Source organism: Rhinopithecus bieti, unplaced genomic scaffold (assembly GCF_001698545.2).
Source record: "Rhinopithecus bieti isolate Rb0 unplaced genomic scaffold, ASM169854v2 scaffold_55715, whole genome shotgun sequence".
Classification (NCBI taxonomy): Eukaryota; Metazoa; Chordata; class Mammalia; order Primates; family Cercopithecidae; genus Rhinopithecus; species Rhinopithecus bieti.
Window position 1 is genome coordinate 194,829 of NW_016822769.1, and position 14,735 is coordinate 209,563.

The 14,735-nt window shown below is 41.4% G+C and overlaps 1 protein-coding gene across 1 annotated transcript; it reads left to right on the forward strand.

Annotated features, from left to right (window-relative positions):
* The first annotated feature begins 2,402 nt into the window (after nt 1–2,402).
* PDIA3 (protein disulfide isomerase family A member 3) lies at nt 2,403–12,979 on the forward strand. The gene is made up of 10 exons (XM_017861032.1): nt 2,403–2,533; nt 4,055–4,184; nt 6,753–6,869; nt 7,190–7,315; nt 8,003–8,185; nt 9,743–9,851; nt 10,780–10,908; nt 11,506–11,585; nt 11,779–11,836; nt 12,541–12,979. The coding sequence occupies exons 3-10, from the start codon at nt 6,829–6,831 to the stop codon at nt 12,652–12,654; spliced, it is 840 nt and encodes a 279-aa protein (XP_017716521.1). The 5' UTR covers nt 2,403–2,533; nt 4,055–4,184; nt 6,753–6,828; the 3' UTR covers nt 12,655–12,979.
* The last annotated feature ends 1,756 nt before the right edge of the window (nt 12,980–14,735 follow it).

Here is a 14,735-nt window from a genome sequence, read left to right on the forward strand (position 1 = left end):
CAAAAATTAGCGGGGTATGATGGCGCACACCTGTAATTCCAGCTACTTGGGAGGCTGAGGCAGAAGGATCGCTTGAGCCCGGGAGGCGGAGATTGTAGTGAGTCGAGATCAGGCCACTGCACTCCAGCCTGGGGAACAAAGCAAGACTCCGTCTCCAAAAAAAAAAAAAAAAAAAAAAATTAAAATGGAAGGTCATGTGCAGTAGCTCATGACTGTAATCCCAGCTCTTTGGGAGGCCACAGTAGGTAGCTCACTTGAGGTCAGGAGTTCGAGACCAGCCTGGCCAACATGGTGAAACCCCGTCTCCACCAAAAAATACAAAAATTAGCTGGGTATGGTGGTGCACACGTGTAGTCCTAGCTACTTGAGAGGCTAAGGCAGGAGAATTCTGCTTGAACCTGGGAGGTGGAGGTTGCAGTGAGCTGAGATCACATACCACTGCACTCCAGCCTGGGTGACAGAGTGAGACCCTGTCTCAAAAAAAATAAAAATAAAATTACCATATATATGATCCAGCTTCTGTATACCCACTTCTGAGTATACATTAAGTTCTCATTTAATGTTGTCAATAGATTCTTGGAAGCTGTAACTTTTAAGTGAAACAACCTATAACAAAACTTGGTGTTTTTTTTCCTCATCAATGTTATAGGAAACAGTGTTATTCTAGGACTTGCTGTACATTCTTTCTCTTGAAGTTGCAGTTTCTGAGAACATATGAATAATGTTAAGTGAGGACTTATTGTATACCCAAAAGAAGATAGTTGTACACCTACATCCACAGCAGCATTATTCATAGTAGCCAAAAGTTAGAAGAAACCCAAGTGTCTATCAGTGAATGAATAGTAAACAAAATACGGTATATGCATCCAGTGGAAGATTATTCAGCCTTAAAGAAGAAAATTCTGACTACATGCTGCTATATGATTCCACTTACATGAGGTAGCACAAATAGTATACAGAATTGTATGTTTAAAAATGGTTTGGAGGCTGAGGCAGGAGAATGGCGTGAACCCAGGAGGCGGAGCTTGCAGTGAGCTGAGATCCGGCCACTGCACTCCAGGCCTAGCGACAGAGCGAGACTCCGTCTCAAAAAAACAAAACAAACAAACAAAAAAAATAGTTAACTAGGGCCGGGCACAGTGGCTCATGTGTGTAATCTCAGCACTTTGGGAGGTCAAGGTGGACAGATCACGAGGTCAGGAGTTCAAGACCAGCCTGGCCAGCCAACATAGTGAAACCCCATCTCTACTAAAAATAGAAAAAATCAGCGGGGCGTGGTGGCGGGCGCCTGTAATTCCAGCTACTCGGGAGGCTGAGGCAGGAGAATCACTTGAATGTTGCAGTGAGCCAATGCAGGAGGCGGATGTTGCAGTGAGCCAATGTTGCAGTCATGCCATTGCACTGCAGCCTGGGTGACAAGGGTGAAACTGCGTCTCAAACAATCAAACAAAAAAAATGGTTTAACAAGGCTCATGCCTGAATCCTAGCACTTGAGCCTAGAAGTTGGAGGCCATCCTGGGCAACATAGTGAGACCCCATCTCTATAAAAATACAAAAAACTAGCCAGGTGTGATAGTGCGTGCCTGTAGGCCCAGCTACTCAGGAGACTGAGGAGAGAGATCTGATTGACCCTCCTGGGAGGTCAAGGCTGCAGTGAGCAATGATCATGCCACTGGACTCCAGCCTGAGTGACAGAAGGAGACCCTGTCTCAGAAAAAAAAAAAAATAGGAAACAAATGTCTATCATTTTTGCAGTTGTGTCTGGTTAAACTGTGGCACTTTTATAGTGAAACACTAGCATTGTAAACAATGTTTATGTAAAAAAAAAAAAACTTTTAAAACAATAATAAAAACGCTATGCCATTGTAATAAAAGGTTGAAGTAGCTGTTTATATATAAATGCCTGTTTATGCATAAAATGTCTGGAAGGATATACAAGAAACTGAAATCTTGGCTGGGCACAGTGGCTCATGCCTGTAATCCCACCCAGCACTTTGGGAGGCCAAGGTGGGTGGATCACAAGGTCAGGAGATCGACAACATCGTGGCTAACACGGTGAAACCCCGTCTTTCTAAAAAAAAATACAAAAAAAATTAGCTGGGCGTGGTGACGGGCGCCTTTAGTCCCAGCTACTCGGGAGGCTGAGGCAGGAGAATGGCATGAACATGGGAGGCAGAGCTTGCAGTGAGCTGAGATTGCACCACTGCATTCCAACCTGGGCGACAGAGCAAGACTCTGTCTCAAAAAAAAAAAAAGAAAGAAACTGAAATCTTATAAGGAGGAAACTGGGTGACTAGGGACAAGGGTGGCAAGAAAATTTCGTCATATACCCTTTTGTACCTTCTGAATTTTGAATCATAAATAATTGCCTTCTCAAAATTTATAAATAAATTGTGTTGTTATAACTTTTATTTTGATTTCTAAGATGGAATTGTCAGCCACCTGAAGAAGCAGGCAGGACCAGCTTCAGTGCCTCTCAGGACTGAGGAAGAATTTAAGAAATTCATTAGTGATAAAGATGCGTCTGTAGTAGGTAAGTAGCAAATATTAAACTGTGCCACAGAATCATCAACTTGGTTTCCAAAACCCTCCATGTCTGGGAAAGCCACAGAATTAAAGCAGTTAAGGAAACTTTGGGGCAATTGAAAAGGCAACTGACAGAATTGGGTTAGCAATTACTATAATGTACTATAGTACATTATATAATTAGTATATAATGTAATTATAATGTGGGGGCAATTGGTGTTTTATTTGGGTGGGTTTGTGGTCTTATAGATGTGAAGGTTTAATTTCAATTAAAGGACTAGGGGGGTGGGCGTGGGAGAAAAATAAAGGACTAGGATAGGAATATCTTCAGCATTTTCTAATGCTTCTTAAACTCTGAGATTTAACTCATAAGGTAGTTATGACTGAAAATAAAGTTTTAAGGTAGGAAGATACAAGTAAATAATAAAACTCTGCTATTTTCACAATAATTAGGGAACTTAAAAGTTAAAATCAGATTACTAGGATTTGTCTTGTTTTTGCAGCATTCATTGCTTTCTCATGTGTTGCAATATCTCGTTTTTAAATGACATGAGCCAGTTAAACACTTTCTGCATCTTAGATGTTCATTATTTTGTTTTTTAAATGTGATATATGATAAATTTGACTAAAAAATAAATATAAACGTAAAAGCTATGTTTGTGCTTCTCTTAGTCTCCTAATTACTGTAATAAAACTGACTTTTGCTAGGCTCAGTGGCTCACGCCTGTAATCCCAGCACTTTGGGAGGCTGAAGTGGGCAAATCACCTGGGGTCAGGAGTTCTAAACCAGCCTGACCAACATGGAGAAACCTTAGTCGGCGTGGTGGCACATGCCTGTAATCCCAGCTACTCGGGAGGCTAAGGCAGGAGAATCACTTGAACCCAGGAGGCGGAGGTTGGTGTGAGCCAAGATCGCGCCATTGCACTCCAGCCTGGGCAACAAGAGCAAAACTCTGTCGCAAAACAAAAAACAAACAAACAAAAAATACTGACTTTCTGGGAGCAGAATATGGTTTACTGTTTAAATTTGGCCAAAAGCCACTTTTTATCATCTAAATTTTACTGATTCTTTATATTTTACAAAGAGTTAGCGTGTATTCATTAAACATTTATGTTTTAGTCACTTTTCTAAATGAGTAATACTAAAGACAAATATAGAGAAAGAAAAAAATTGGGTGAAGTGGTTTACAGTCTATTTTGACGTATCGTCTTAATCCTTCTGATACCTCAAATAGTCCCTGAAACTCTTAAGTTAAGCAATTTGCCCGAATTTGTTCAATTATGGGAAAGTAGAATGAAGACTTGAACACTGACAAATTTTCTCCCTTGGCTCTCTCAAGAAGTGTGTCCGTAAAGGGTAGAGGGAAAATTCTCATCCTAAATATTGTGCCTGTCTGAGGTAGTCATGACAAAGCAGACCCAGTCCTCAAAGTAGAATGAAACCCTTGAAAAATAGACGTTTATGGTTTGGAATATCTATCTGTCAGCACTTATTGCTTCTTCCTTGTGTTTAATATTTTCTGTATAGGTTTTTTCGATGATTTATTCAGTGAAGCTCACTCTGAGTTCCTAAAAGCAGCCAGCAACTTGAGGGATAACTACCGATTTGCACATACGAATGTTAAGTCTCTGGTGAACGAGTATGATGATAATGGAGAGTAAGTGACTGAGTTGAATCTCCGGACCAAGTATTATTGTGTAAACTGGTGTGATTGATTGACTGATTGATTGATTGGGACAGGGTTTCACTCTGTCGTCCAGGCTGGAGTGCAGTGATGCGATCTCTGCTCACTGCAACCTTCGCCTCCCAGGTTCAAACGATTCTCGCGCCTCAGCCTCCTGAGTAGCTGCGAGTACTGGCACGTGCCACCATACCTGGCTAATTTTTGTATTTTTAGTAGAGACAGGGTTTCATCATATTGCCCAGGCTGGTCTCAAATTCCTCGGCCTCCCAAAGTGCCGAGATTGCAGGCATGAGCCACCGCACCAACCTGAATTGGTCTTTTTTTTTTTTTTTTTTTTTTTTTTTTTTTTTGAGACGGAGTCTCGCTCTGTCGCCCAGGCTGGAGTGCAGTGGCCGGATCTCAGCTCACTGCAAGCTCCGCCTCCCGGGTTTACGCCATTCTCCTGCCTCAGCCTCCCAAGTAGCTGGGACTACAGGCGCCCACCACCTCACCCGGCTAGTTTTTTGTATTTTTTAGTAGAGACGGGGTTTCGCCGTGTTAGCCAGGATGGTCTCGATCTCCTGACCTCGCGATCCACCCATCTCGGCCTCCCAAAGTGCTGGGATTACAGGCTTGAGCCACCGCGCCCGGCCGACATGAATTGGTCATTTTTATACCTAATTTTTCCCAAGGGTTTATTGAGTACTTTCAAAGCATTATGCTACATGCCAGAAACTATTGCTGCCTTCAAGGAACAACCCTCTATCTAGTAAAGGGAGATTGTATACATGAACATATGTAAAAAATGAAAGTATAAGTATATATAGAACTATATACAGAGTGGTTGGAAGTACAAAAGAGGGAGTGATTGTTTTTCTTCTTTTGGGGTAGGGGGGTAATATCAGAAAAATTCATAGAGGGGGTGACTCTTGAAGGATGGGTTGTTTCTGGAAGGTTATGGCCTTTGAAATAAAAATTATTCCAGATAGAGCACCAGGAGTGAAGGCCTTGAAATGTAAGATAGCCTAGGTATGTTGGGGCCCGTAGTACTGCTGGAGTATTGTTTGTGATTGAGATTATGAAAGATAAAATTGGAGTATTAAGCAGAGACCAAATTATAAATTTTAAGTGCCATACAAAAGAGCTTAGATTTTATCTTTTAGACATTTGAGAGCCATTGAAAGACTCTGGGCTGGGGAGTAATGCTTAGTGTTCTGTTATTGGAATACTAAGCTTGTGGGAGTTATAGCCTCCTGCTCAAGGTCATTGCCAAGGTCTGATCTTTCACAAAAACAATTTACAACCTCCCACATAAATGGGTTAAATTTGTGAAGAAGTCACTGGCAACCACATTATAATGGTTTGAAGGGGGAGTGGTGAAAGGCATTCAAAGGATTCTAAGGAGAATTCTAAGGATTATAAGGAGAATCTAAACTGAGGATGACATGTGAGAGTCTAAACTCGGTCAACAGCATTAGTGGCAATGGATAGGAAGGAGTGAGTATAAAAAATGTAAACAATAGTCACTAACCATGTGTGAAAAGGAGAAGATTTAGAGTAAGTTTGAGGGATTTTTTTTTTTTTTTTTTTTTCAGACGGAGTCTCACCTTGTTGCCCAGGCTGGAGTGCAGTGGTATGGATCTCGACTCACTACAACCTCCGCCTCACTTGGGTCAAGTGATTCTCCTGCCCTCAGCCTCCTAAGTAGCTTGGGATTACAGGTGTGCACCACCCACACCTGGCTAATTTTTGTGTTTTTAGTAGAGACAGGGTTTCATCATATTGGCCAAGCTGGTCTCAAACTCCTGACCTTTGGTGATCTGTCTGCCTCAGGCTCCCAAAGTGTTGGGATTACAGGCGTGAGCCACCACAGCCAGCCTGCTATTGTTTCTAAAGGTTTGAAAATCTACTCTAACCCCTTTTTGAGATAATGAAAAAGCTGAAGACCAGAAGGATTAAATTGAGACCTGGTCTAATGTGTTTGGAATTAGTTGGGGAACTATGATTAGAACCACGTTCTCTTAATTTTCCAACCCAAAATGTATTAAACCCTATACCCAATTATTGCATTTAAGATTAAGGTGGTTAGCATCTTAGTGTTAATGAGAATGTCATGTTGCTGAATCTGTGGTACTAGAAAAGAGTCCTTATGTGCTTAGATGTTGCTAGTTAAAAGTGGCAGCAAAAGTAATCGTCTTGAGCATTACATGAAACATGGGGGCTCCGCCTGTAATCTCAGCATTTTTGGAGGCCGAGATGGGAGGATCACTTGAGCCTGGGAGTTCAAGACCAGCCTTGGTAACATGGTGAGACCCCATCTCTATAAAATTTTAAAAAATAAAAAATTAGTTGTGCATGGTGGTGCACACCTGTGTTCTCAGCTATTTGGGCAGCTGAGGTGGGAGGATCACTTGAGCCTGGGAGTTCAAGGCTACAGTGAGCCATGATCATACCACTGCACTCCAGTCTGAGCAACAGTGAAACCCTATCTCAAAAAAAAAAAAAGGATGGGAGACAGTTCTTCTGCTATCTGCCTACTGAGACATTTTTTTTTTTTTTAAGGGGTATCATCTTATTCCGTCCTTCACATCTGACTAACAAGTTTGAGGACAAGACTGTGGCATATACAGAGCAAAAAATGACCAGTGGCAAAATTAAAAAGTTCATCCAGGAAAACATGTGAGTACTTCTTTGTATCTTGTCTGGAATTTATTTGCTTGATTTTAGTTTGTTTACCTCAGTTATTAAGCAGAACTATATTTTGGCTTAAACGGTCTATTCGGGGGGATTGTAATAATAATAGTTTGAGTTTATATTAAAGCTGTAATGTATGGGTGTTAGAACTCCTGTTGTCATCCTGTAAGGTATATATTGCTCAGTACTTGTCCTAAATGTTGAAAATCTCTTTCCTTCATAAATGCTATCAGTTACTTTGTGGCAGCTTTATGGTATAGCTAAAAACTTGCCAAGCCAGTTGATAATGGATTATTTCATTTCAGTTTCGGTATCTGCCCTCACATGACAGAAGACAATAAAGATTTGATACAGGGCAAGGACTTACTTATTGCTTACTATGACGTGGACTATGAAAAGAATGCTAAAGGTTCCAACTACTGGAGAAACAGGTAATAAGAATTATGTTTTTCCCACATGGACAAGTTTGCCCAATGTATAAACCGTCCCTTCTAACTATCTTGTTGTTTCCTTAAGAATCTGTAAAACAATAAATGGTTCCTTAAGCTGTAAAAAAAAAAAAAATTAAAATTACTGTCCTGTTACCATGTGTGGTATAAGAGCAGGAAAGAATGGGAACATTTGGCTTCCAAAAACTACATTTGAAGCCATAGGACAAATAACATAAACTGTTTTCAAAATCTATTGGGCATGTATTTCGTAGGTGTTTCTTTGCTTTGTGACACAGTGACTCTAAGTAGAAGGTGGAAATTTGATATAAAATGCACTTAAGCATTGTGCTTACTTGCACATTTAAACTCTCAGTGCATTTTACCTTTACAAATTTTCTTTTCAATCAGTCATTATGCCTAAAACAGATTTCAGTTGTATATTACAGCAAGATTTAGCAGGAATGCACCAGTTGATTGGGCATCACCAATTTGCCAGTGAAGTTCAGTAAGGCATTGAAGTACATCATAACCCTGTGTCAGGGCCCAGGAGCTCAGACTGTTCAGACTGATTCCAGAAGGCTAGAACTATAGAACTTAGTCTTTGCTTTCCAGTCACTTGGTTCTTAGTTTCAAAAGTGCTTGACCACCCTGTATAGTCTTGGCACAGATGTCTCTTGTTTCCCACAGGGTAATGATGGTGGCAAAGAAATTCCTGGATGCTGGGCACAAACTCAACTTTGCTGTAGCTAGCCGCAAAACCTTTAGCCATGAACTTTCTGATTTTGGCTTGGAGAGCACTGCTGGAGAGATTCCTGTTGTTGCTATCAGAACTGCTAAAGGAGAGAAGTTTGTCATGCAGGAGGAGTTCTCGTGAGTTGCTAGTTGGGCTTTGATTCTCCAAGGCATTTATTAAAGCCTTTTATACTACAAAGGATTTCTGAAGAACAATAACCCTGGAATGTGAAGATAGGTCTTTTAATCAAGACCTATGACTGTCGTTTTTCTCAATTTAAATATAGATACTTTAGGCCAGGCATGGTGGCTCACACCTGTAATCCCAGCACTTTGGGAGGCCAAGGTGGGCGGATCACCTAAGGTCGGGAGTTCGAGACCAGCCTGACCAACATAGAGAAACCCCGTCTCTACTAAAAATACAAAAATTAGCCAGACACAGTGGTGCATGCCTGTAATCCCAGCTACTTGGGAGGCTGAGGCAGGAGAATCGCTTGAACCTGGGAGGCGGAGGTTTCGGTGAGCCAAGATCGTGCCATTGCACTCCAGCCTGGGCAACAAGAGCAAAACTCTGTCTCAAAAAAAAGAAATAAATAAAAATAAGTAAATACATATAGATACTTTAAGGATTATGATCCTTAATGAATTCTGAAAACTAATGAAAGGATGGCAGGTTGGAATTCTTACATAATTCCACTTGGTCATTATTAATTGCAGATAAAGGCTGAGCACAGTGACTCACACCTGTAATCCCAGCACTTTGGGAGGCCAAGGTATGTGGATCACTTGAGGTCAGGAGTTCGAGACCAGCCTGGCCCAAATGGTGAAACCCCGTCTCTATTAAAAATACAAAAATTAGCCGGGTGTGATGGTGTGCACCTGTAATTCCAGCTACTAGGGAGGCTGAGGCACCAGAATCACTTGAACCTGGGAGGCAGAGGTTGCAGTGAGCCGAGATCACGCCCCTGTTCTCCAGCCTGGGTGACAGAGCAAGACTGTGTCTCAAAAAACTAAGATAAGATTGGACAACCTCCTTTGGGCCAGATGTGGTTGCTCACACCTATAATCCCAGCATTTTGGGAGGCTGAAGCAGGAAGATCACTTGAGCCCATGAGTTTGAGGCCAGCCTGGGCAACATAGCCAGACCCCGTCTCTTAAAAATTGAAAAATCCAAAAAAAGATTGACCAGCCTCATTGATACTGATGTAATTGCAAACCAAACCATTCCCCGCTCATCCCTACAGAATGTATTTTCTTTTTGAAATACCACATGGGTCTAAAGTAAACTCAGAATCAGTAAGATCTTAAGACCCCAGAAACAATTTTTACCCTCACTTTCTGAGATTTTGGGAGATTGAGACAAGAGAAAATATTCCTTGTGAGACAGTCAATAAAATGAAATACTGTAAACACACACTATCCTCCAGAGCAATAAGACCTGGTTCTTTTACAAAAATGAATCTCTAGCAGACCAATGATTCTTTCTCTGAACTTTGAAATCCACAAAGAACACATTAGAAATAAAAGGAACGGTTTGTTTCTTCAGTCTGTAGTTCTGCATATTGAGAGATAAGAGTTCCCCTTTTTTTTAGCCTTGAAAAGCTAAAATACATAGTAACTATTCAAAGCAATTGCTATAATTTTCTCAGTGGTGGGAATAGATTAATAAGCCTTACCCTTGTCTTCCAATTGTAGGCGTGATGGGAAGGCTCTGGAGAGGTTCCTGCAGGATTACTTTGATGGCAATCTGAAGAGATACCTGAAGTCTGAACCTATCCCAGAGAGCAATGATGGGCCTGTAAAGGTGAGGTACTGACAGCCTCATCAAGCTATGAGCAATTGCCTCTCCTCATTTCTTTGTTCCAAAACTGTGGGGTCTAAATGAAGACTTTGTTGGCCATCTCTTTTTTTTTTGTCCTTATTCCGTGAGTCATAAAATAAGCATTGGCAGGCCAAGCGATGGTTCATGCCTATAATCCCAGCACTTTGGGTGGCCGAGGCAGGCAGATCATGAGGTTGAGCGTTCGAGATCAGCCTGCCCAACATAGTGAAACTCCAACTCTACTAAAAATACAAAAAAAATCAGCCAGGTGTGGTGGCGGGTGCCTGTGTTCCCAGCTACTCGGGAGGCTGAGGCAGGAGAATCGCTTGAACCTGGGAAGCAGAGGTTGCAGTGAGTCGAGATTATGCCACTGCCCTCCAGCCTGGGCGACAAGAGTGAAACTCCATCTCAAAAAAAAAAAAAAAAAAGCATTGGCAGGGCTCATAATGCTTGGTAGGGGCAAGAGTATAAAGCCTGCATAGAATTTTGTGATGAAATTTATATTGGGCTAAGTTACTCTTGAGGATAGAGCAACCTCTAAGAACAGTGTGTTACTTTGAATTTTTTTATAGAGGTGTGGTCTTACTCAGTTGTCTCAGCCTTCTGAGTAGCTTGGACTGCAGGCATGTGCCACCAAGCCTGGCTTGAAATTATTTTAAGCAACGGTTGGGTAGCACTTCTATGTCCTGTAATTTCCTGAACATAGTTTGACAGGTGACAGACAAAGGAACGAGTTGGTATCTAGTGAATGACAACATCTTTAATCTGTAAATGTGATTTGGGTTTCCATGACTTATTTTCCGTGGTAACACATCAAATTGGAGAGGGATTGGGTCTAGGAACAAATACAGCTTGTTAATTTATTTTTTTATGTTACCTTACCAACTAGAGATTCTTCTGTGTTTTCCAGGTAGTTGTAGCAGAGAATTTTGATGAAATAGTGAATAATGAAAATAAAGATGTACTGATTGAATTTTATGCTCCTTGGTGTGGTCACTGTAAGAATCTGGAGCCCAAGTATAAAGAACTTGGAGAGAAGGTAAGTGTGAATCCTATTCTGAGGATAACATTTGAGCGGGAGCAAAGTTTATATATGTATTCAGCATTGGCTCATTTGCTTGGTTCCTAAGTACTGGTAGATTTTTTTCCCAATTACTTGCTGTTTACTCACTTTCTCTTGACTGCCCCCTAGTGCTCCAGCCTGTGCAGTGCCTGAGATACCCACTTTTAACATTCCATTCCTCAGGCTCAATCTAGATAATAGTTCAAAATATCTAAGAACTTCTCAATTTTGGTAATGGCTTACATGAATCCATATGGTTCTTCATCTTAAAACATTTGACTTAGCCTTTGTAATGTTTTATTTAGACCAGGTAAATTTGAAGGTGGCAATATGTAGTCTTAATACAAGAGAAAAAAGGGAAGCTTGTGAAAAGTGAGGTACTACCATCTGCAAAGCACTCTTCCCACCTGAACAGCAGTTTATCTGCTGGAATTAGAGCGCACCACCACACCCGGCTAATTTTTGTATTTTTAGTGTTTGAAGAATGAGATTGTTTTAAGTCTTGAATTGACTTAAGTGTCCCTCTGTCACTGAAAACTTGAAATGTAAACATTTAACCTGTTTGATTAACAGCTCAGCAAAGACCCAAATATCGTCATAGCCAAGATGGATGCCACAGCCAATGATGTGCCTTCTCCATATGAAGTTAGAGGGTAAGTGGATTAAAAATTAACAAAAGTGTCTAGGCAATTGATTGGAATAAAGCTTGTAACCACCAGGAAATCATTACTAGACATAGTCTTCATATTCCAGTTGAAGGCAGAACCACTGATTCCTTCTTGGCTTAAGAGTTCTGCACATAAGCCCACATAACTGCTTCAAATTAATAAATGTTTCTTTCCCCAGTTTTCCTACCATATACTTCTCTCCAGCCAACAAGAAGCTAAATCCAAAGAAATATGAAGTAAGTGAATTGTCCCATATCCCCACAAATACATACACAGACATAAACACACACTCTTAAACATAGTTCTTTAATTGGGTTGGTTTATTTACTTATTTTTATTTATTTTTGAGACGGAGTTTCGCTCTTGTTGCCCAGGCTGGAGTATAATGGCGTGATCTCGGCTCACCGCAACCTCTACCTCCCAGGTTCAAGCGATTCTCCTGTCTCAGCCTCCCAAGTAGCTGGGATTACAGGCATGTGCCACCACCTGGCTAATTTGTATTTTTTTTTTTTTTAATTACACTTTAAGTTCTAGGGTACATGTGCATAACGTGCAGGTTTGTTACATATGTATACTTGTGCCATGTTGGTGTGCTGCACCCATCAACTTGTCATTTACATCAGGTATAACTCCCAATGCAATCCCTCCCCCCGCTAATTTGTATTTTTAGTAGAGATGGGGTTTCTCCATGTTGGTCAGGCTGGTCTTGAACTCCTGACCTCAGGTGATCTGCCCACCTTGGCCTCCCAAAGTGCTGGGATTACAGGCGTGAGCCACCACGCCAGGCTAATTGGGTTTATTTAACTAAAAACTGTTTAAACTCTCATGGTCAGTATATGTGGCTGCTAATGGGCTTTTACAAACTCAAAAGTCTTCCTGTTTGGAGCAGATCAGGGTTATTTAAAAAGTTACATTTTTAAGATAATCTTTCTGTTTTCAGGGTGGCCGTGAATTAAGTGATTTTATTAGCTATCTACAACGAGAAGCTACAAACCCCCCTGTAATTCAAGAAGAAAAACCCAAGAAGAAGAAGAAGGCACAGGAGGATCTCTAAAGCAGTAGCCAAACGCCACTTTGTAAAAGGACTCTTCCACCAGAGATGGGAAAACCATTAGGGAGGACTGGGACCCAAATGGGAATTATTACCTCTCAGGGCTGAGAGGACAGAATGGATATAATCTGAATCCTGTTAAATTTTCTCTAAACTGTTTCTTAGCTGCACTGTTTATGGAAATACCAGGACCAGTTTATGTTTGTGGTTTTGGGAAAAATTATTTGTGTTGGGGAAATGTTTTGGGGTGGGGTTGAGTTGGGGGTATTTTCTAATTTTTTTTGTACATTTGGAACAGTGACAATAAATGAGACCCCTTTAAACTGTCTTATTTTCCACAAGATTGAGAACCAGGTGTTCTCTGCACACTATCACTGTTCAATAGAGCTTTCCTCAGTGATGGAAATGCTCTGTAATCTACACTGTTCAGTACAGGTAGCTATGGAGCATCTGAAATATGGCTAGAAACTACATTTTTAGTCTTCATTAATTTAAATAGCAATACAGTTGCTACCATACTGATCACTGCAGCTGTAGACTGACTGACTGGGTCCATAATCACCTCAAAATTCTTTCAAAATTTATTATCTCTTTCTCTCCTTACATGTTTATTGCCCAGGCCTACCCTGGTGATTAGAACAGGTGAAGGGCCTTTCTTGTTAGGCTGTCCATGTCCTAAGGATGGGTTCCTGTTTTTCCTTGCCACGCAGCTAAGCTTACTGCATATTTATACCTCCCAAGGACTGTTCTCTGCCCAGAAATGCCCTGTCAAGGGTGTGGCATCACGAGGTTTCATCCAAGTTGTTTCAGGAATTGCTGACACTGTTGGGTGCAGTTCTATCTCCCAAAGCCTAGGGTGTGGCCCTTTAACCTCCCCCTTCAGTAGAACTGGGAAAGGCAGTATCATTCCTAGTTATGAGTAAAGCGTTCACTTTCCTTTGTAACAATGAGGAACAGAAAGGACTGAAGCGTGATCTTTTGTCCAATTAAACCATTTATCTCCTTTTGTAGGTAAATTCAAATCCTGCCCAGTTATAGTTTTCAGTCACTGGATAATTCGAGGTAGGAGCCCTACTTTAGGTGATCCTAGGAACTCCTATGTTCAGAAAAGAATTTTCTTCCTACTATATAATTACAGTATGTAGCTGTCTTTTTTTTTTTTTTTTTTTTTGAGGCAGAGTCTTGCTCTGTCGCCCAGGCTGGAGTGCAGTGGCCAGATCTCAGCTCACTGCAAGCTCCGCCTCCCGGTTTCCCGCCATTCTCCTGCCTCAGCCTCCCAAGTAGCTGGGACTACAGGCGCCCGCCACCTCGCCCCGCTAGTTTTTTGTATTTTTAGTAGAGACGGGGTTTCACTGTTTTCGCCTGGATGGGCTCGATCTTCTGACCTTGTGATCCGCCCGTCTCGGCCTCCCAAAGTGCTGGGATTACAGGCTTGAGCCACCGCGCCCGGCCATAGCTGTCAATTTTAAGATGAATTTGGTAGAGCCTTACAGCAAAGTATGTATCTTGGTCACACACAGAGCTTGGAAAAAGTAAAAGATGTCTAAACCATAATCTTGGAGATTCTAACTCATAACATCTGGGCTGGGGTCCAGGGATCTAATTGTTTAGAGAGCCCCAAAAGTGGCTCAGATGTGAAGGTAGGGTTAAGAACCACCTGCCTTGGAAGATTTAAGGAAAACATAAACCTGTACAAAGGACATAGAAGCAGTCAGTTTTAATTTTTTAGCCATGTTGGTAAAAAAGTTCATTTTCAGTATGTGGGNTCGATCTTCTGACCTTGTGATCCGCCCGTCTCGGCCTCCCAAAGTGCTGGGATTACAGGCTTGAGCCACCGCGCCCGGCCGTAGCTGTCAATTTTAAGATGAATTTGGTAGAGCCTTACAGCAAAGTATGTATCTTGGTCACACACAGAGCTTGGAAAAGTAAAAGATGTCTAAACCATAATCTTGGAGATTCTAACTCATAACATCTGGGCTGGGGTCCAGGGATCTAATTGTTTAGAGAGCCCCAAAAGTGGCTCAGATGTGAAGGTAGGGTTAAGAACCACCTGCCTTGGAAGATTTAAGGAAAACATAAACCTG